The sequence below is a fragment of the Equus caballus genome, chromosome 3, assembly GCF_041296265.1.
Source record: "Equus caballus isolate H_3958 breed thoroughbred chromosome 3, TB-T2T, whole genome shotgun sequence".
NCBI lineage: Eukaryota > Metazoa > Chordata > Mammalia > Perissodactyla > Equidae > Equus > Equus caballus.
Genome location: NC_091686.1, coordinates 17,466,903 through 17,487,249, shown reverse-complemented (window position 1 = coordinate 17,487,249; position 20,347 = coordinate 17,466,903). Strand labels below are relative to the sequence as shown.

Below are 20,347 nucleotides of genomic sequence, written 5' to 3'. Positions count from 1 at the left end.
AGACAGCCAGAGGGCCTCCCTTCCTTGCCCTCCTCTCCCCAACTGCTCTCCAGGGTCCCCAGGAGCTCATGGGGTGACACTAACCCTTACCCCAAAGGGCAGGCTCACTGGGTAGAATCTTCAACTCCCCAGGGCAGGGAGGAGAGTGGGAAGGACTTGGTGTTGAGGCTAGGAGCCCAGATCTAGGGCTGCTAAATTCTAGCTCAGATATGGGCCTCTGGGGAGTGGGTGTCATGGGCAGAGAAGGGTGAAGTCTGTCCAGCCTGTAACTGGCCTGCTGGCTTGGGCAACAGGCCAGGACTGGGGGAGAGGGAAGGGAGAATTCACTTTTAAAGGGCCAGCCTTATTCTTACCTAGGGGGTCGTTGGCGCACTTGGCTGGTTCTGCCTTCCCCCTTGCCCCCACCCATGATGGCACCCTCCACTCCCATCCCCCTTCCCCGCACCACTCACACACTCCGCCTCATTCTGCCTCCTTCTCTGCCCCCCACCACACACACACACACACACACACACACACACACACTCAGACCCAGGCTTTGTCTGGAAAGCCTGCCCCCCCGCCCCGCCCTGGTGGGTGTGAGGTCCTAGGAGGAGGGTGGGGGATTCCCCTGGCGGGGGAGGGGGACCGACACGTCAGCCCCCGCATCAGCGTGGACTGGGGCGAGCGCGGGGGTGGGGGCGGGGGCGGGGGCGGGGGCGGGGGCGGGCAGAGGCTTAAATAGGCGGCTCTGGAGCCCAGACCCAGCGCGGACTGAGAAGGCGGTGGCTGCGGCAGGGTCGAGTGTCCGAGCCGGCGTCTGCGAGTGGATTGTATCCGAGCCCGGGACCTAGTTTTGACCGTGTCCGTGTGCGAGTGGGTGAGTGTCCTGGCGGAGCGGGGTGCGGGTGGTCGCACTGTCTGGGTCGCGGATGGACGAGTCGGGAGGCTGGGTCACCAGTCAGGGCGCAAGGCCCTTCACGGCTGGGAGGGGACCGCGGCAGGTCCTCGGCCCCAGCATCTTGCCTGACCCCGAGTCAGGCAGGCGGGCCCGGGGTCCAGCCTCCCGCTCCATTTCCACTGCGGCTTACGCGGCCATGCCGATTCCCGTTCCACAGACGGCGTCAGACGCGATGACTCTGAATGGCGGCGGCAGCGGAGCGGGCGGGAGCCGCGGCGGGGGCCGGGAGCGCGAGCGCCGTCGGGGCAGCACCCCCTGGGGCCCCGCGCCCCCGCTGCACCGCCGAAGCATGCCGGTGGATGAGCGCGACCTGCAGGCGGCGCTGGCTCCCGGAGCTCGGGCAGCGGCTACAGCTGGGCCCGGACCCCAGGGTCCGAGGCTGGACTGGCCCGAGGGCTCTTCCGACTCGCTCAGCTCCGGGGGCAGCGACTCAGACGAGAGCGTTTACAAGGTGCTGCTGCTGGGGGCGCCTGGCGTGGGCAAGAGTGCTCTGGCGCGTATCTTCGGTGGTGTAGAGGATGGGCCTGAAGCAGAGGCTGCAGGTGAGGGCTGGGACTATTCACGCGAGGGGAGATCGCAGGGTTAGGACTGGGGTCCGCAGGGCTAGGGACCTGGTTTAAAAACAACAACTAACATAGGATTCTGAAAGCACTTTCAGAAACATGCGTCTACTTACCCATTTCACAGATGGGGAAACTAAGGGAGAAGGGACCCGTATTGGTAGGGGAAGATATGCCTAGAGTAGAAGGCCCAGGGCATTCATAGGATAACTCTGTAGGATGGGGACAGGCATCCCTCCCTGCCAGAGCTGGCAAGAACACAGCCAGAAGGAGTTTCTACGACAGGAGCCCTAGGTGACCAAGGCCCCCAAGAGATGTGACAGTCACTGTTCTAACAAAGGCCACTGTGGTTAGAGCTGCCCGGGGCACAGGCAACAGGAGGACAGGGCCACAGGAGTGGCCACCCGGGACACCCAGCTAGCTTGGGGAAGGGGTGTCTTGGTGCCCTCCACCCCCTACTTCCCAGCCCTGTCACTTCTGTTGCCACATAGCAGCCATCAGTGGAGGGGAAGGTTAGGGGGGTTCTGGGGAGGAGTTGGAGGGTGTGGCCAGAACAGGAAACCTGGCGCATGGGGGGCAGTAACAGGTAACCTGACTCCGGGTCTCCCACCTAGGGCACACGTATGATCGCTCCATCGTGGTGGACGGAGAAGAGGCATCGCTCATGGTCTATGACATTTGGGAGCAGGTGGGATGCAGACTGACACCCGGGGCAGGGTGGGAGGGGTGGGTTGGTGGTAGGGGCCTGCTGAGAGTGACAGCTTTGTAGCTGTCACATGAGGACTATTGGGTAGATGTGTGCATGTGTGTTTCCTAGGATGGTGGCCGCTGGCTACCAGGCCACTGCATGGCTATGGGAGATGCATACGTCATCGTGTACTCAGTGACAGACAAAGCAAGCTTCGAGAAGGCCTCAGAACTGCGGGTCCAGCTGCGGCGGGCACGGCAGACAGACGACGTGCCCATCATCCTAGTGGGCAACAAGAGCGACCTGGTGCGCTCTCGTGAGGTCTCTTTGGATGGTGAGTAGGGAGCGGGTAGGAAAGGGGGGGCAGATCCTGGCTGGGCTGTGGTCCACTCAGTCTTGACTCAGCTCGAGTCCCTGGGGATCGTCAGTGGCTAAAAATGTTCAGGAAGAAAATTCGAGGTGGAGACAGGGAGAGCTGCTACCCTCCCACAGGACTCCCAAAGACGTGAGAGTGTTGGGGAAAAGACCAAACGCTCTAGGGAAGGTAGAAGCTTCTGGGCGCTGAGCTGGGTCACCTCCTCTCCTGTCCTCTTTGGCCCTGGCTTGACAGATGAGGGGTGAGAAGAATGCAGGGAGCTGGGCCGGGGGTCAGAGCCTGGATTCCAGACCCAGGCTAGTCTTGGTGTAGGCTTGCCCCTGGAGAGGACCCTCCTCTCTTGGGCTCAGCATCCTCCTCTGTTGCCCCTAGAACTGAGCCCCTCAGAGGAACCTAGCAATGACTTGGTGACATCCCCTTCTTTCCACTGGTCATTCATTATGATATAACAGCAAACCACAAAACACTAAGCTGTCCAACAAAGTTCTCATTTACCTGTGTTGACTACTGCGGCGCTTTTATTTACATATCAGACTGCAGATTATTTCAGTAAATAAGTCTCCTTTTGTGGGCCTTTGTGAGCTCCTTAAACACTGCGCACTCTGCCAGCTGGGTGACCCAGTCATGCCCGGGACCCTCTATATAGGAGCTGGGGGTCTCTGTGTTTTGGGGGAGGACCCAGGGCTCTCCCTTCCCTTAACCACAGATTCCTGAGTGGTAGCTGCCATGGGGTGGCGAGGGTTTGAGTGGGCTCCACACCCACCTACTCTTTGTTTACTGGCATGTGTCTGTTCCCACCTACACCAGAGGGCCGGGCCTGTGCCGTAGTCTTTGACTGCAAGTTTATTGAGACGTCGGCTGCGCTGCACCACAACGTCCAAGCGCTGTTTGAGGGTGTCGTGCGCCAGATACGCCTGCGTCGGGACAGCAAAGAGGCCAATGCGCGTCGGCAAGCTGGGCGGCGAGAGAGCCTTGGCAAGAAGGCAAAGCGCTTCCTGGGCCGCATCGTAGCCCGCAACAGCCGCAAGATGGCCTTTCGCGCCAAGTCCAAGTCCTGCCATGACCTCTCGGTGCTCTAGGCCCCACGGGCACTCACTGCGTTGTGCAGAGTGATGGGCAGATTGGTGGGCTGGCCCAGCCAACGCCCCAGGGGCCTCAGGGCTGGCTCAGACTCTGGGCATCCCCCACCTCATGGTCATGGACAGACAGACAGTGCTGCCCAGGGAGGTGGCTCCCAGTGGCCATTGAGGGCTGGGCCCACAGAGATGCGTGTGCAGGCCCATGTGCGTCCCAGGCAGCAGCCCGAGCCCAACCCATGGGGCAGGCCTGTGTGTGGGGAGAGGACTCTGCTTTTCTCCACATCCAGGCGTGCATGCCCTGGAGAGAGGCTGTTCAGTGCAGTGGCTATTTGTTTACATGCAGATTTTTGTAATAAAGACTATTTCCTGATAGATCAGGCTGTTGACTCTGTGTTTCCTCCTGTCTGGGGGCTGCAGAAGCAGGAAGGGTTCCCTAAGTTGAGGCATGGTGACTCACTGCTTCACTCTAGCGTGTGGCCTAGACTATCTTAATGTTGGAGCCTAGATACAGCCAGCTGGCTTGGGGCCTGCTTAGGGGTCCCAGCAGCAGGAGGAGACCCACATCTCTCCCAGCTCGCTCTCCAGATTCTTCTTCTGTGCTGGGGCCTGGCATTGCCCAGCTGATCAAAGGTTCAATCACCCCACTGTACGTAAGGGAAACTGAGTCTGCTCGAGGGACCATGCCCTGCCCTGGGTCTCATGGCCAGGAAGAACCCAGGGTCTGGCTTCCAGGCTGATGTCTCTGCCCTTCTCTCTTCTGAGAGGCTGGAAATCTCCTGAGGTGGGGGCGCCCTGGAAGACTTCCGAGACTCCCTGGCTGGTTGGTTAAGGGGGGATGAGGAAGCCACACTCAGGCAGACTTGACTCCGGGTGGCTCCCCACCTCCCAGCTGAGGCTGAGCTTCTGAGGGGGCCTCATGGTTCTCTCCACTCTGTGGGGCCCAGCCAGAGCATCCCATGCTCAGCATTGGCTAAAGTCGCCTCGGTGTGCACGGGTCCCTGGAGCCCTCCCTGCGTGGAATGAGAGGCCCTGCATTTGTGTGGGAGTGTGTGCATGTTGGCTTACAGCTGGAGGTGTGCCTGTCTCCCCACCACCCGCACCTGGGAGGGGAGCCTTTCTGGGCACAGGTGCCTGCAAGGAGTTGACCTACATGGTCTCAGGAGCGAGCATCCCCCTTCAGCAATGGCACATGGGGAGCTGAAACACTTTCCCGAGATCACCCAGGAGGAAGTAGCTGAGTGGCAACTGGTATATAGGTCTGCCCATCTCCAGAGCCTGGAGGCAGCCTGGAGCAAAGTAGGGGACACTTTTTGAGAAGGTTCCGGACCAGAGTCCATACATTTCTTCAGTAGTTCAATTTGTTCATTCCACAGACCCCTGGGAGCCCTCACCACCTGGTAACAGCACCAGTTATAGTTATAGTTGTTCAACAGCAGGTTTGAGGGCTGCTCCTCCATGTGTGCGACCTCTGTGACCAACCCACATGACCCCCAGGGCAATGTTGACCGCTCAAAGCAGCCGCTGCTCCCTACTCCCATCCCCCAGTGTACTCTGAGGCACGTGGAAGGCATGGTTTTCTTAGAGCAGGTGAAGGTCCTGGGGCCTGAAGAAGGATTCAGACCTTCCTGGCTCTGCCACTTATTGGCTATGTGACCCCGGGGCAAACCACTCAACCTCTGTGCCCCAATGTACGACATACGGACCATGTCCCCTTCAGAATGGAGTGAATGGAATTTGGAAATGTGCTTAGAGCAGTGCCAGGCACATTGTAGGAACCTGACACACCTAAGAGCCTTTCACCATCCCCATACTGCTCTGCTCCAGGCTGGGGTGCCTGAGTGACCCAGAGGCAGGCACTCAGCTTGTGACAAACAAGGCTGGGGGTAGCTGAAGAGTCCTGGCCCAGCCTCCAGCCTGTGAGAAATGAAGCAGATATGCATGGGGAGGACTCAGGGGAGCCCATGGGAAGCTCTAAGGACGAGCAGAGACAGGAGACCAGGATCCCTGACCCTTCTTGCCCTCCCCTCTCATCCCGGACTCTCAGGCTCCAGAAGCTTCTCCTGGCTCCACTTGGCTGCTCTCACTGGGGGAAGGGCCTCTGGTCAGCCCTGCAATTCCCTCAAGGTCACCTGAGCTGGCTCGATCTTCTCTTTCCTTCTCAGAGGCATGAGACCGTCCATCGTCCCAGCCCTATCGGTGTCCAGGGGCTAGTGTGAGCACTTGGGGAGCCTCAGGGGATCTCACAGGTCGCTGTCCCCCTCCCCACCGGTCCCACCGTGGGGAGTCTAGAGCCCCAAATACCCAGTTCAGGTTGTGCACCGCTCAGCTATCCTGCATGTGCAACCTGCAGGTACTTGTCTTAGTCCCAGAAGCCAGTCAGGAGCTGCTAGGGCCAGGCAAGGGCCAGGCCATTGCTGGGTCCCCGAGTCCTGCCCTACAGGGGCTCTCAGTCTGATGAAAGAGACAGACAATGACAGTCTGGTGTCCTCTCTGCGGTGACAGAGGTCGCACATGGAGGTGGGGGGCGGGGAGGAGAGTACCCCCAGAGGAGAACCCTGAACAAGCCTAGGAGCCCGGGGAAGGTTTCCCAGAGAAGGAAAATTTGAGCTGACTCCTGAAGCCTGAGCGAGCACTCACCACACAGATTAAGGAGCGGGAAAGGCATTCCAGACAAAAGGAACAGAAGGGGCCAAGGTGGAGCTGCAGACACTGGCGTCTGGGGGAGAAGTGGGATTGAGTCTGGAGCCACAGAAAAAGGAGTGTCCAAGTCCAGAGGGCCAAGAAGTACCCACTGGGCTGTGTAGGGGTGGGAGAAGTGCCAGGCCAACGATTTCCCCACCTCCTGAGGCTAGCAGTCACGGATGCTGAGCAGCCCCCAGCTTTCCAAAGTCAATGAGTAACTTAGGGGGCTGGGCAGGACCAGGCCTGCTACTGTGGGCCCAGTGGTGTTTTCCACTCCTAAGTAAGCGCGGCTGGACCGCCTACCTGTTCAAGGGTCCGCCCTGCCCGACCCCACCCGGCCCAGCCTGGCCAGAGCTCCCTGGAGAAGGAGGCCTCTTGCCTGGCAGCTGGACCAAGGGAGCCAGCCTGAGGCACCAGCGGGTGAGGGCCTGGGAGCAGAGGGGTGGGCAGGGCTGAGGCTGGGGTTGGTGTGGGGGAAGGAGAGACACGATCCTGTCCTTCCGTCGTCCAGGGAAGAATTTCCAGGAGTGGTCAGGGTGGTTGTCCACGTTCTGTGTGCCCAACTCCATGCTGAGTGCTGGAAAATGCCGAGATGAGGGGCCTCCATGTCTGTAGGATGGCAGTGGGAGGTAGAATGGTCCTGGAGACCCTGACCCATGAGTCCTCTGTTCCAGGAGGATTTCTTCTGTGGTCAAGTCCTCCGTGACCTTGGTCAGGCCTTGCCTGCAGCATGAGGTGATTGCAGGAAGCGATCCTCAGAATCGTCGGGGTCTTTCCAGCTGCAAACTTTCCTCAGCAGCCTCCAAAATCACCACTTTGGGATTGACAAGCTGAGGAGGCTGGGTGGGAAGAAGACAAAGGTCTGGAGGTGAAATTCCCGTGGAGACCCTTGTAGGGGCAAGAACCGAGAGGCAGCAGAGTGGCTGGGCCTGGGGGCCTTGGTGAGCCTGGCCGAGGAGCTGGACGCTACCCTGTAGGTGATGGGGAGCCACAGGCCCCCTTCAAAGGGGAGGAAGAGGAGGCTAGCTTGTTGTGAGGTGCCTCTGGCTATGTGTATGCAAGGAGGTGAGGCAGGGTACAAGGGCGGGAGTGGAGGCGGACAGTGTCCAAGTGAGTGGAATGAAGAGGGGTAGCTCTGAGGGTTGCTGGGGCAGCAAAGCACAGGGGGCAGGAAGAGCCCTGGCTGCCTCCCCCATAGTGACCAGGTAGGAGGAGGTCCAGTTGAAGAAGGAGGGACAGTTGGATCCCCTGGGGCTTGGGGAAGCTATGGTCCGGGGCTGAGTGAGGACAGGGGAAGAATGCTCTCTAGGGCGAGGGTACTAGGAGGGACCCCTGCCCACAATCTGGGCGGATCCTTACTGCTCTGTCCCTCAGGCCCGTCCTGACCATGGTCCCTGCCTGGCTGTGGCTGCTCTGCCTCTCTGTCCCCCAGGTGAGCTGGGCCCTGCTTCTCTCCTTCAGATCCTGGCCTTGGGGGTTGGCACCCTTGCCTCCCACTCCACCTGGACCAATTGCCCTCACCATGGATGGTAGTAGTTGGGGGGTGGGGTCAGAGCTGGCTGGGATCAGGAGGTCAAAGGCCAGAGGGTGGATGGGCTAAGGTATGGCCAGGCCCAGGGAAGGGGCAGAAATCCCCCTTCCCTGTCAGGTCCCTGGCACCCGTGACAGGAAGATAGAGCCTAGTGACAAGGTGAGAATCCTTCCACAGACTCTCCTGGAGGCCCAGCCTGCAGAGCTGCATGTGGAAGTCCCAGAAAACTATGGTGGAAACTTCCCTTTGTACCTGACCAAGGTGAGCCTGAGCCCTGAGTGGGCTGTTTTTCTACCTCCGGCACTCTTTTCTCTTTCTGGCTCTGGCTCACTTTTAAACTCTTCTCTCCAGAGGTGGTATCGTGTGAATGACTAACAAGATTTTAATCTCAGAAGAAAGTAGAGCTTTAAGTTAAAGAATGAAGTATCGGTGGTGGGGTTTCAAGCTTTAGAAAGAAGGTCGGGGAGTATTGGAGAGCATCGAGTACAGGGAAAACATCTCTGGCTTTGAATCTCAGTTCTATTACTTGCTGGCTGTGTGACCTCAGGCAAGTGCTAGCCCTCTCTGAGCCTTGGTTGCCCCACATATAGAATTAGGCCATTGGGTGGAGGGGGCATCCCCCAGGCTTGGCCCCCATGCCCTTTACCTCTGTTTTTCCCTGCCAGCTGGCGTTGCCCCGTAAGAAGGCTGGAGGCCGGATTGTGCTGTCAGGAAACTCAGACATGGCAGCTGAGGGGCCCTTTGCTGTGGATTCAGAGTCTGACTTCTTGCTGGTGACCAGGACCCTGGACCGAGAGGAACAGGCAGAGTACCGGCTACAGGTATGGCTGGGCCAGGTGTAGGAGAAAGTAGAGAAGGCAAGATTGGGCACTGACTACCTTTCACTGCCAGGTCACCCTGGAGACTGAGGATGGACGTGTCTTGTGGGGCCCACAACCTGTGCTTGTGCATGTGAAGGATGAGAACGACCAGGTGCCCCGTTTCTCCCAGGCCGTCTACAGAGTTCGGCTGAGCCGGGGCACCAGGCCTGGTGAGTGCCCAGGGCAGCCAGTTCACAGCAAGTTCAGGTGGGCACTGATGGGAGAGCAGAGTGTAGAAATGGCCACAGTCAGCATAGGGACAGGGCAGCCAGAGTCCAAGCTGACTCCTCCCAGTTCTCTCCCATCCTGCACTCCTCTACCCCAGTGAGGCTCTTCAGGCAAGTCCCATCCACTCTTGGCCTCAGTTTGCTCATCTGTGAAGTGAGGTGAAAAGCTTTGGCTCACCGCTAGAGTCCCGATATGATGATGGATACAGAAGCAAAGACCAAGGAGAGAGAGAGGAGGCATGGGAGACTCTCCCCAGCCGTTTCACACCTAATGGTGTACCCTCTCCACACTCACCAGGCATCCCCTTCCTCTTCCTTGTGGCTTCGGATGGAGATGAGCCGGGCACAGCCAACTCTGACCTTCGATTCCACATCCTGAACCAGGCCCCAGCCAAGCCTTCCTCAGACATGTTCCAGCTGGAGCCTCGGCTGGGGGCCCTGGCCCTCAGCCCCAAGGGTGAGCCTGAGCTGGGTGTGAGGGGAGAGAGGGTCAGGAAAAGCTGCGAAGGCACCATCTGAGCTGTAGGGTAGGTTGGAGCTTGAGAGAGAAAGGACAAAAGAGCATTCTAGGTGGAGAGAGGTGAGCAAGGCAAAAGGCTATACTTGAACTATGCATGGAGGCAGGACCAGGCATGGAGGGTTAAGAAATGTATGAATGGAGTGCCTCAGCCCCACACTCTGGAGACCCGGGCCTAAGGGACAAGGATAGGAGAGATCTGAGGAGTTGTAGCCTAGGATGTTGTTGGGAGACCTTTGGACTGATGGCAAGCGAGACCTGGACCTGGGAGTTCAGACCAGAAGCACCGGCTGGGGATGGAAATAAAAGCCAATCATACACTCACTGAGCCAGCCACTCATTCACTCATCTACCACCCAACCATATAAGCAGCCCATCTATTCAAACGTCCGTCCAAACTAAGCCATCCAAACACTCAAATCCCCATCCATCTTACCCCACACAAACCCTCATCCATTCACCTAGTCAACCAACCACTCACCCAACCAGTCACCTACCTATCCACCCATGTACCTCTCTCCTGATCCCATCCACCCATCCAGTCTGTCAACCATTTACTGTGTGAATAGACATGGAAGTGACTTTGCAAACTGTCAAGTGCTAGTTAGATGCTCACAATGCTGCTAAAAGTCCCTCTCATCCCTTGGCCAAGAGAGTATCCTGAATACCTGCTATATGCTTGGCTTTTGGTATTTGGTACCCTGCTGAGAAGGATGCTCTGGTCCCCTGCTCTCTGGCTCCCTGCTCAGCTGACCACCCTGCCCCTTCCAGGAAGCACCAGCCTAGACCAGGCCCTGGAAGGGCCCTACAAGCTGTTGGTACAGGTCAAGGACATGGGTGACCAGGCCTCAGGCCACCAGGCCACAGCCACCATAGATGTCTCCATAGTAGAGAGCACCTGGGTGCCCCTAGATCCCGTCCACCTGGCAGAGAATCTCAAAGTTCTGTACCCACACCACATTGCCCAGGTGAGTGAGTGGCTGTCAGTGGCTGAAGTAGCCCCACAGGTGGTACAGCTGGGACTGAGTCTCGTGGAGATTTGGGGCGATCGGGGCAGGGGGGTCTGGGGCCCCTCCCCTACCTGTGCTCCTCCCTCCACTGTCCGCATCAGTTTCCATCCTGGAGTGGGGCATTCAAGGCCCCAGGAGCAGACCCACAGCTCCTCACCTGCTCTCCTCTGGCAGGCGGGCTCTGTGCTCTGACCTCCTGAGCTTGCCCCAGGCTTCCTCAGGGAGAACAGCTGCCACCTCCCTGATGCCATGGGGATTGTCACCCAGGCCAGGAATGTCTCAGGCTCCCTCGAGGAATGCCCTGGGGTCAGGCCCAGCCTGAGAGGGGGGAGAATAAAAAACCTGGTCATTCAGGCACTTTGGGCAGGGTCCAGGATTGGACCTAGGCCAGGTCACCATGGAGTTGCCTCAACAACAAGTGCCCCAAATAAAAGGACCCCACCTGAACTCCAGGGAGGACAGTAGCTTGTGTGGGGTCACACAGCAGGGGAGGCCCAGGCTCCCCACCCAGAAACAGTTGGCGCATAAGGGCTGACATGGCTATTCCTGCCCCTTGTCCTGGAGTGCACTCATCTGTGTCCCCCTCCAAGGTACACTGGAGTGGCAGGGAAGTACATTATTACCTGGAGAGCCAGCCCCATGGACTTTTTGATGTGGACGCAGAGGGGAAACTCTACGTGACCAGGGAGCTGGACCGAGAAGCCCAGGCTGAGGTGAGGTGAGGGGGACGCCAGGAGGGCAGGCTGAGGGGTGCTTGGTCACTGTCCAGTTGGCTTCTGGGGGTGTCACATTCCCCACAGGCACTGAGGCAGTGGAAGAGCACCCAGAAGAGCTGGCACTGGCCACCAGAAGGGAACCCAGACCAGGCCAGGCTGGAGCTGCCATTGGCCTTCATCTGAAGCCCCCCACTGCCCACTACAGTATCTGCTCCAGGTGCGGGCTCAGAATACCCGAGGCGAAGACTACACAGAACCTCTGGAACTGCATGTGGTGGTGATGGATGAGAATGACAATGTGCCCATCTGCCCCCCACGTGGCCCCACAATCAGCATCGCTGAGCTCAGCCCGCCAGGTGGGCTATGGGCCTTGTCAGGGGCTGGGGGAGGGGTGAAGTCCCTATGAACTATTCCGTCTTGCTCTTCTCTGGGATGGGGCCAGACTCAGGTCCCTGTATTAATGTCCCCCCTGGCCTCTCCCCGCCCCCACACACAAGCTCAGTTTTAGTCCAGCACGAAAGAGGAGTGGGTGAAATAAGGCCTCCAGGCTGGGCTGTGGTCCCACCCAGGTTGTTGCTGTCTTTGCAGGCACCAAGGTGACCAGACTGTTGGCAGAGGACATGGATGCCCCTGGTTCCCCCAATTCCCACATTGTGTATCGGCTGCTGAGCTCTGAGCTTGAGGAGGGGACAGAAGGGAGAGCCTTTGAGCTGGATCCCACCTCAGGCAATGTGACACTGGGGGCTGCCCCCCTCCAAGCCGGCCAGAACATCCTGCTTCAGGTGCTGGCCATTGACCTAGGAGGAGCAGAGGGCGGTAAGTGCCCTGATGGTGATCCTGATAACGAACCCGGCTCCCTGTCCCCCCTGTTCCTATCCTGGCCTCCCCAAAATGCCCTTCCCTGCCTCAGGCCTCAGCAGCACATGTGAGGTCTCTGTCACGATCACGGACATCAATGACCATGCGCCGGAGTTCACCACCTCCCAGGTAAGCAGGAGCAGGGGAAGAGACCTTGGGAAGGCACTGAGGGGAGCTCACAGCCCCTCCCCATCTCTCCAGATTGAGCCTGTATGCCTCCCTGAGGACACAGAGTCCGGGACTCTGGTGGCCACACTCATGGCCACTGATGCCGACCTTGAGCCTGCCTTCCGCCTCATGGACTTTGCCATCGAGGCAGGGGATGAGGAGGGGACCTTTGGCCTGGTTTGGGAGCCCGGCTCCAATCATGTCCAACTGCGACTCCTCAAGGTAAGAGGCTGGGGGTGGGGAAGGGGCACACACAAACACACATGCATGCATGACTGTGCCACTCCCTGGCCCACACAGTGACCCAGGCCCCACTGGTTCCAGAACCTCAGCTATGAGGCAGCTCCAAGTTACCAGTTGGTTGTGGTGGTGCGGAGTGTGGCAGAAGTGGTGGGGCCGGGCCCAGGCCCTGGAGCCACAGCCACTGTGACTGTGCTGGTGGAGAGGGTGGTGCCACCCCCCAAGTTGGACCAGGAGAGCTACGAGGCCAGCATCCCAGTCAGCACCCCAGCCGGCTCCCTCCTGCTGATCATCCAGCCCTCAGACCCCATGAGCAATCCCCTCAGGTAAGCTAAAAGCCCAGCCCCTTACCTGGGCTGGACCTCCCCTGCTCCCCAGGAATGACCCCAGGGCCTTAGAGGGGACTCAAATGATCTATGGCCTGGGCTATTCCTCAAATTGCGGCTCATGCCAAGGTTGTGACTCCTGGGGGATCAGGGCTGGATGAGCTGGACAGGACATGCAGAGGGTTGTTTGGACCCCCTGAGAGCTCGGGCAATGTCTCCCTATGGTGTCCTGGACTGGGTCCTCCTCCAGCCCCTCACCCAGACTGCAGCACAGACAAGGCCGTTCCCAGGCTCTGGCCCCATCCTGGCCCCTTTGTTGGATGATCTGGGACTCAAGGAGTGAAGTCAGGCCCCTGAGGCTCTGATAGTCCCTCTTCCACCCACAACTTCTGTGGTTCAGGCCTGCCCCCTCAAAAGTCCCTGAAGCTGGAGAGAGAGACTAGGCATCCCGGGCATGGCTGCCACTCCTGAGTCACAGAGAGAATGTGGAACTGGAGCAGGTCGCACGGCCTTGGAGGTCTCTGGGCAAGACCCCCCAGTGCCTCCCTGCCCCCCATCTTCTCTGGGCCTCAGGTTCTCCCTGGTCAATGACTCAGAGGGCTTGCTCTGCATCGAGGAGGTCTCTGGGGAGGTGCACACAGCCCGGCCCCTGCGGGGCACCCGGCCTGGGGATGTGTACACGGTGCTTGTGGAGGCCCAGTATGCAGGTATGGCCAGGCAGCCATGGGCCCTCTGGGAGGGAGAGCAAGCCTCAGACAGATGGAGGGGCAGGACCAGGCTTCCTCCTGGAACCCTTGCTGGCATCTATTCTGCCCCAGGCAGGAGGGAAGGACAAGGGCTGGGTCCAGCATCCCTCTCTGAGAATGCCTGGCCTCTGCCCCACACGTCAGACCACCCTCCTCGCTAGACACTTGCCATCTCCCAACCCTACTTCTTAGCCCCAGAGGACTTCACAGGGTGTCGGTCTCAAACATAGCTGGGAGCAGAGGGCGTGGGGCTGGGCAGGTGGAAGGAGGGCCAGGAGCTGTGTCTGGGGCAGGAGGCATGCCAGGAGGTGAGCCTGAGCAGGACACAAGGCCAGGCATGGAGGGCTCTGAATGCCACTTTGACAGGATAAAGAGCTGGCCCGGGGGGTGGGTATGTCAAGGAGGCAGGTTTCAGCTCTGAGGTAGGCAGTCCTGTGGTGCAGGGCAGACCCACCAGGGCTGAGCTCCTCTACAGTCAGGGTGTCTCCACATTGTTGGGCCCTGGCACCAGTGGTGGGATTGGTGGTGGGGGGGGACAGTGTGAAGGCGACCTTGGCATCCAGAAAGGCACAGAAGGGCCTGGCAGCTGTTTGGATAATGAAGGGGGTGAAGTGTATTGTGAGGAAAAGACTGGCGTGGGGATGATGATGGGGATGGAGAGCAGGGGTAGAGAGGAGGGGGTGGGGCAGGGGAATGAGCAGAATGAGGCTGATGGGCTGTGGGGAAGGGACTAGCCCAGGGTCCCCCCCACCCTCACAAGAGCCCCCACGAGGGCCCCGGCTAGCTCAGCACTGCCTCCTCCACAGATGAGCCGGCACTGAGAACCTCTGCAACCCTCGTGATCCACTTCCTGAAGGCCCCTTCTGCCCCAGCCCCAACTCTGGCCCCCGTGCCCTCCCGACACCTCTGCACACCCCGCCAGGACCATGGTGTGATTGTCAGTGGACCCAGTGAAGACCCTGACCTGGCTGGTGGGCATGGTCCCTACAGCTTTGCCCTTGGTCCCAACCCCACGGTGCAGCGGGATTGGCGCCTCCAGCCTCTCAATGGTGTGTAGTGGAGAAGTGGGAGAGGCTGTCGCCAAGGCAGGGAGTGGGTGGCACTTGGATGTATGATGACCTTCCACTGTGGGAGTGGGGCTTGGCCTAGGGGGCCTTGTCCCCCTAGGGGGACCCCTGTCCAGGCTAGTGACTCTGACCACTGCTTACGGTCCCAACAGGTTCCCACGCCTATCTCACCCTGGCCCTGCATTGGGTGGAGCCACGTGAACACGTAGTCCCTGTAGTTGTCAGCCACAGTGCACGGATGTGGCAGCTCCTGGTCCGAGGTGAGGCCAGGCTCGGGTGCAGCCAAGTTTAGGGGCCTACAGTTCCTGAGGGGACCACTGGGATGCAGGGGGAGGGGCTGGGTGTACATGCTTGCAGGCTCACATGGACAGCATAGGCCTGTGCGCGCCTGCACATCTGTGGCCAGGCACACAGGCCTGTGTGCTTGCAGGCAAGGGCAAAGAGGAGCATGCACTCACACACATGAATACACACATGTGCACAAAAGCACTGTGCACGCAGGGCCACACTAGGGGCTCTGAGCAGCTGGGGAGCCTCCCTCACTACCCTTACCTTCCTCCCCTGACTGTCCCCAGTGATTGTGTGTCGCTGCAACTTGGAGGGGCAGTGCATGCGCAAGGTGGGCCGCATGAAGGGCATGCCCACGAAGCTATCGGCAGTGGGCATCCTCGTGGGCACCTTGGTAGCAATAGGTAATGGAGGCTGGGCTCCTGCATGGGGGAGGGCAATGGATGGTTGGAGCCACAGCCTCTGGATAAACATTTCCCCTGTCCCATGATGCGCCCCAGGACTGGAGAAGGAACCCCCCAACTCTCCTAGTCATTATGCTCCTGCCTCCTGTCGTCATCATCGTCATCATCATCATCATTGATAACAGCATTTACTGTTACATTATTACATGTTGATTGTGTGTCAGGCCCTACGCCAAGCATAGGATTATCACATTGAATCCTCCCTACAACCCTGTAAGGTTGATCCTGGCATCTCCCCATTTTCTGCATGAGGTCACTGACACTCAGAGAGGTTAAGTGACTTGTTCAAGGTTACACAGCCAGAGTGTAGCAGAGCCCAGGTCTTTCCAGCCTAATTCCTTCAGTCCAAGCCTCTTTCTCCATCCTCTTTATTTCTTTAGCCCCCTAAATTTTTTCCTGGCTGATTTTCTTTGCTGGTTCTAGCACAATGCTACAATGTGCCTTTCTCTCAGAGGTCCGTGGGAACAACTCACTCCCAAACTGAGGCTCCTAGATGACACCCACCCAAACTGTTCCCCAGAGAAGGGGACCTTGGAGACTGGGGTGTTCTGGGGCAGCCTTAAGGGGGCAGGGCCCTGGTGAGGGCTGAGCAGGCCAAGCAGTCAGGCTTCTTCAGGCACCAGGACCACAGAGTCATACATGGCCCAGCCTCAGGGATGCTGTCTGGGAAACTTTGCTCCCTTGGTAAACCAATACCAACAGCAGGGAGTCCCTAGTGATGGACAAGTCCCATGGCCCCTTCTGAGGGCTCATCCATCCTTTTCGGGCCCCTCAGGCATCTTCCTCATCCTCATCTTCACCCACTTGACCCTGGCAAGGAAGAAGGATCTAGATCAGCCAGTGGATAGTGTGCCCCTGAAGGCAGCAGTTTGAATGGTCCAGGAAGCCCCAGCCGGGAGCTTGGCCTCTGGTTCCTCCTGAATCCAGTGGGAGAGGGCCCAGCACTGCAGATCCTCAGCGGCCAGCACAGAACAGAAGCCCCTTCACCTTCCTGGACTGGAGGCGACATCACCAGACATGTCTGCAGAGCTTGAACACCGACTTTATGCGCTGCCCATGGGAATGCTCCAAATGGTGGCATGTTTGTCCAATAATAAAGCCTGAGAGAGCTAGGCATGGGCTCTAAGGGACTGCTGTGCTCATGTCTGAGTGTCATGTGCGTGTGTGTATTACCTGTATCCACCTACCCCTTCATGCCTTCCCCATCTCCTGCTGCACAGAAAGGATCTGGGGGCTTGAGGGGCAAGCCTGGGGTTCCCCATGGGGAAGGACACAGGGGCATCATTGGAGCAAGGTGGGTCACTTCCAAGGGCATTCAGAGACCAGTGGCTGCAGACCCTGGATGGGTCAACTCTGTCTAGGTGACGGTTGAGGAGGGTGTCCTCGAGAGTGTCATTTCTGTGTTTTCCCGGACATCATATTTGCTACGGGAGGGCGCCTTGTGCGTCTATGTCCTATGCTCACATGTGAGCATACTCATGTCTCTATGCACGAGTCACCTGCTCACGGGAGTGGGCAGGGGTCCCTCAGTCTCAAGAGAGGTCTGAGCAGGAATTGTGAGGGCCCTGTTGGGCTAGAACAGGAGAGGTGAGGCTGGGGATGAATCCCCCTTCCCCCGTGCAGGTCTCAAGGCGCCTTTGGGTTTCCTGAAAAGCCTGGTGAGCACATGGGGGGTGGGGTGGTGTGCAGAAAGTCAGAGAAATGAGAATCACTCAGATGGACAGTGATGGGGTGGGACAGGAACCCCTGTGGCTCACCCTGGAGCTGCCCCTGCCCCAGGTGAACCTCTTCCCCTGGCCCAAGTTTAAGCCATGGCCCTGGTGTCCGGCTCAGCCCTGACCACACCTCCAGGCTGACCTCCAATCCCTGACCATTGACTGATCCCAGATACATGCTGATTCCCCACACCCCCATCCCAACGGTCTCTGGGGAGCCAGGGTGAAACTTGCTGTCCCAGGCACCCTGAGCTGATGATGCTAAATCACGGGGAAGGGAGAAAAACAACCTCTGTGGGGCCCAGGCCCTATTTTTAGGAGATAATCTCTCCACTCCTGGCAGATTCTGTGGGATGGGGGCCAAGCCCAGCCAAGAGAGTCAGGGAAGCCATCCTGGTTGGCCTGAGGGAGACTCAGCCAGGATCCCCAGCCCAGGGATGGAGTCTGAGGCTGATCCCAGCTGTCCCAGGCCCGGGCTCCCCCACTGGAGGCTCTACTGACTACTGCAGTCCAAGCAGAGCTTGCTGCCTGTCTCCCAGGATCCTCTGCTTGGCCTGTGCCCAATCAGGGTGCAAAGCTCTTCAAAGGCAGCACCTCATCTAACCTTCTCATCAACCTGCGAGGGTGGAATTATTGGCCCTATTTTCCAGGGGAGGATCTTGAAGGTCAGGGAGGTTAAGGGCTGTAGCTGGGAGTCTTAGAAGCAGAGCATAAGGTGGGACTGTCTAGCCAAGGTCTGTATTGACTCTCCAGAAGTGTCCACAGCCTTCAGCTATTCTCTGCTCCCTAGAGATCCCCCAGAGGGCCTTAGAGATCACCTGGCCAGTTCCTTCTTGTGAAGCTGGGAAAGTGAATTGCAAAGAGGTAGAGGGAACTTCCCAAGTTCATCTAGCCAGTGGGGTGCAGCACCTGAGCTGGAGCCCCAGAATCACCCTGCTCTCTGGGTCCTTGTTCTGGATGGGTAGATAGGAAGATAGGTGGGTGGGTGGATGAGTGGATGGATGCGTGAGTTGGTGGATGGTGGATGGGTGGGTGCATGGATGGGTGGGTGGATAAATGGGTGGATGGATGGGTTGGTAAGCAGGTGGGTGGGGCACCAGCAAAGGAAAGTGTGGATGATAGGATTTCAGGGAAAATCAAGGCATCTGCCTCAGTTTGAGGGCTTCTTTCTCGGGCCTCCAGGCCCCGGGCCACTCTCTGATTGTGTCAGTGCTGGGGCTGACCACAAAGTCCGCAATCCCCAGGACACAGGCTCAGTTTCCCTGAGCATCTGTGGATATAAGCCTCTCCTGTGATCCTCTACAGAGGAAAGTGAGGATCAGAGAGGGGGGTGTGGCTTCTCCTGGGTCACAGAGGGAGAGAAACACGACACTGGCCCTTCTGTGGGCTTGGTGGTGGTCAGTGTATGCTTGTGCAGATTCACGGTAGTGAGGCAGGCCTCGCTGTGCAGGCAGGGCCTAGACCCTGATAGGACAACGGGCAGATAACTATTGGTCAGTGTGCATAGAAGAACATGTGATCTATGCTCTGCCTCATCCTTGCTGTGTATTCCCAGATGAGTCGCTTTACCTCTCTGAGCCTTAGTTTTCTTTTTGTTGAAGACTATATGAGACAACCCTCACAAACACATTTAGTACAGTTCTGGGCATGCAGCAGGAGCTCAATACATGTGGCGTTCCCCGGTCCATGGAGTGTGGGGGGACTTACCACAGATGCTTACAGACACATGCTCTCACACACTCCCTAGGGGCCCCATGAGGCCCAGGTTTTTGGGAGGTAGCCCCAACTTCAGCTCCCATGTGGCCCTGCTGGGTGACCCTGGGCAAGACACCCTCTCCAACCTTGGCTCCTTGCCAGCTCCAAGGCTCTCTCTGGGTACTATTGGGGGTCTCACAGGGTTCAGACTGGTCGGGAGCTGGAGGGAGTCCCGGGGTCTGCCTTGGTGGGGAGCTGATGCTCCCTCCTCCCAGGCCCCTTCCAGAGGCACAGGGCCAGATCAAAGGGACCCAGCACTGAGGATCGGAGGCGGGCTTGGAAAGAATGTAAACATGAGGATATTTTTAAACTTTTTCCAGCCCTGGTGATTAGGGCTCTTGAAGCAGGAGGCCCAGAGTTCAGTCTGGCCCTCACTCACAAAGAGAGAAACAGTCTTGGGACCTCAGAGACCCCCACTCCACCCACACCCACTTATACCCACCCCAGGACTCTAGCTTGGGCCTCAAGGCAGAACTTCATCCTCTGATCTCACCTTCAGACATCCTGCTGCTGCGGGGAGTATGTTTCTAATGAGAGGGCCTCGGAGATGGGCGACCCAAAAAATTGCAGGGGTTGCGGGCGCTTTCCTGAGGGCTAGTGTTGAGAGACTGAGCTTGGAGATCCCTTGGTGGCCCTGTCACTCCATCAGGCATGTATGTGTGTGCACACGTGTGTGTCTGTGGGTGTGTAAGTGTATGTTAAAGTCTGGTCTGTGTGGTGCCTATGTCACAATGTGTAAGTGTGCCAGAAGCTCAGCTCAGCCCCTCCATCCTCCCGTAGCAGCCCTGGCCCCCTCCTCCTGGGACTCCTTGGGTTGGTGGGGGACATGGGAGGGGGCAGGAGGTAGGCTTGAGGGTCAAAGGGGAGAGAACGAGGAAGACTAGGATGCTGGGAGCGGAGGGGTGAGGGGGTTGGGGGAAGGGCCTGGGTCCCCGTCTGAGCCATGCGGTGAGTCAGGCTGGGAGAGCTGCAGGGGCTGCTGACGTGGGGACCGGGGGATACGGCTCCTGTGATCACCCCCAGGTGTCACAGTGACTCAGGAACTTGGACACAAGGCTCCCTAGATCTCCCTGCTTTGGATGTCACTGTGACGCTCACCTTGGGTTCCATGACAACAGCCTCTTCCCTCAGAATGATGCGGCCACCCTCACACACTCATGCGGCACAGTGGAGCACACCCACAGGAGCGTCATGGGGAGACTTATACAGGGGACTCAACCACAACATGCCCCCTCAGGGACTCCCACAGCCTCACCTTATCCATATCCCCGCTGACCAGGAAGTCAGAGGGTCAGAGTTCACAGGGGCATTCAGGAGCCAGGTCAACTGTGGTTGCCAGGACAAGCAGGGGCCCTAGCCCCAGGAGAGGCCTTGCTGGCTGCTTCCCATGCTTCAGGGGGCTGCCATGCCACCCTGCCTTCCTTATGGGCCCAGAGAGGGACAGTGTCCAGCTCCAGGTTACACAGCTCCTCAGTGGAGGGCAGGGCTCCGGCCCCAGGCTGGGATCGACAAGACGGTATGCCACCCTCCAGAT

General features: G+C 58.6%; 2 protein-coding genes across 17 annotated transcripts; both read left to right on the top strand.

Annotated features, from left to right (window-relative positions):
• The first annotated feature begins 724 nt into the window (after positions 1–724).
• RRAD (RRAD, Ras related glycolysis inhibitor and calcium channel regulator) lies at positions 725–4,015 on the top strand. Its single transcript, XM_023637147.2, has 5 exons — positions 725–859; positions 1,098–1,482; positions 2,115–2,188; positions 2,318–2,522; positions 3,372–4,015. The coding sequence occupies exons 2-5, from the start codon at positions 1,113–1,115 to the stop codon at positions 3,641–3,643; spliced, it is 921 nt and encodes a 306-aa protein (XP_023492915.1). The 5' UTR covers positions 725–859; positions 1,098–1,112; the 3' UTR covers positions 3,644–4,015.
• Positions 4,016–6,594: 2,579 nt separating this feature from the next.
• CDH16 (cadherin 16) lies at positions 6,595–16,502 on the top strand. 16 transcript variants are annotated; one of them, XM_014738482.3, is made up of 19 exons: positions 6,596–6,745; positions 7,000–7,060; positions 7,700–7,757; positions 8,034–8,117; positions 8,522–8,677; positions 8,748–8,886; positions 9,242–9,400; positions 10,232–10,428; positions 11,061–11,183; positions 11,392–11,542; positions 11,775–12,002; positions 12,097–12,173; positions 12,246–12,434; positions 12,537–12,778; positions 13,352–13,485; positions 14,331–14,573; positions 14,744–14,851; positions 15,167–15,283; positions 16,119–16,501. In XM_014738482.3, the coding sequence occupies exons 2-19, from the start codon at positions 7,056–7,058 to the stop codon at positions 16,214–16,216; spliced, it is 2,508 nt and encodes an 835-aa protein (XP_014593968.2). In that variant the 5' UTR covers positions 6,596–6,745; positions 7,000–7,055; the 3' UTR covers positions 16,217–16,501. The 16 variants fall into 16 exon arrangements, with proteins under 16 accessions (XP_070118019.1, XP_014593968.2, XP_070118020.1 ...); XM_070261919.1 differs by having other exon boundaries at positions 6,610–6,745; positions 7,000–7,298; positions 16,119–16,502; XM_070261921.1 differs by having other exon boundaries at positions 6,610–6,745; positions 7,000–7,185.
• The last annotated feature ends 3,845 nt before the right edge of the window (positions 16,503–20,347 follow it).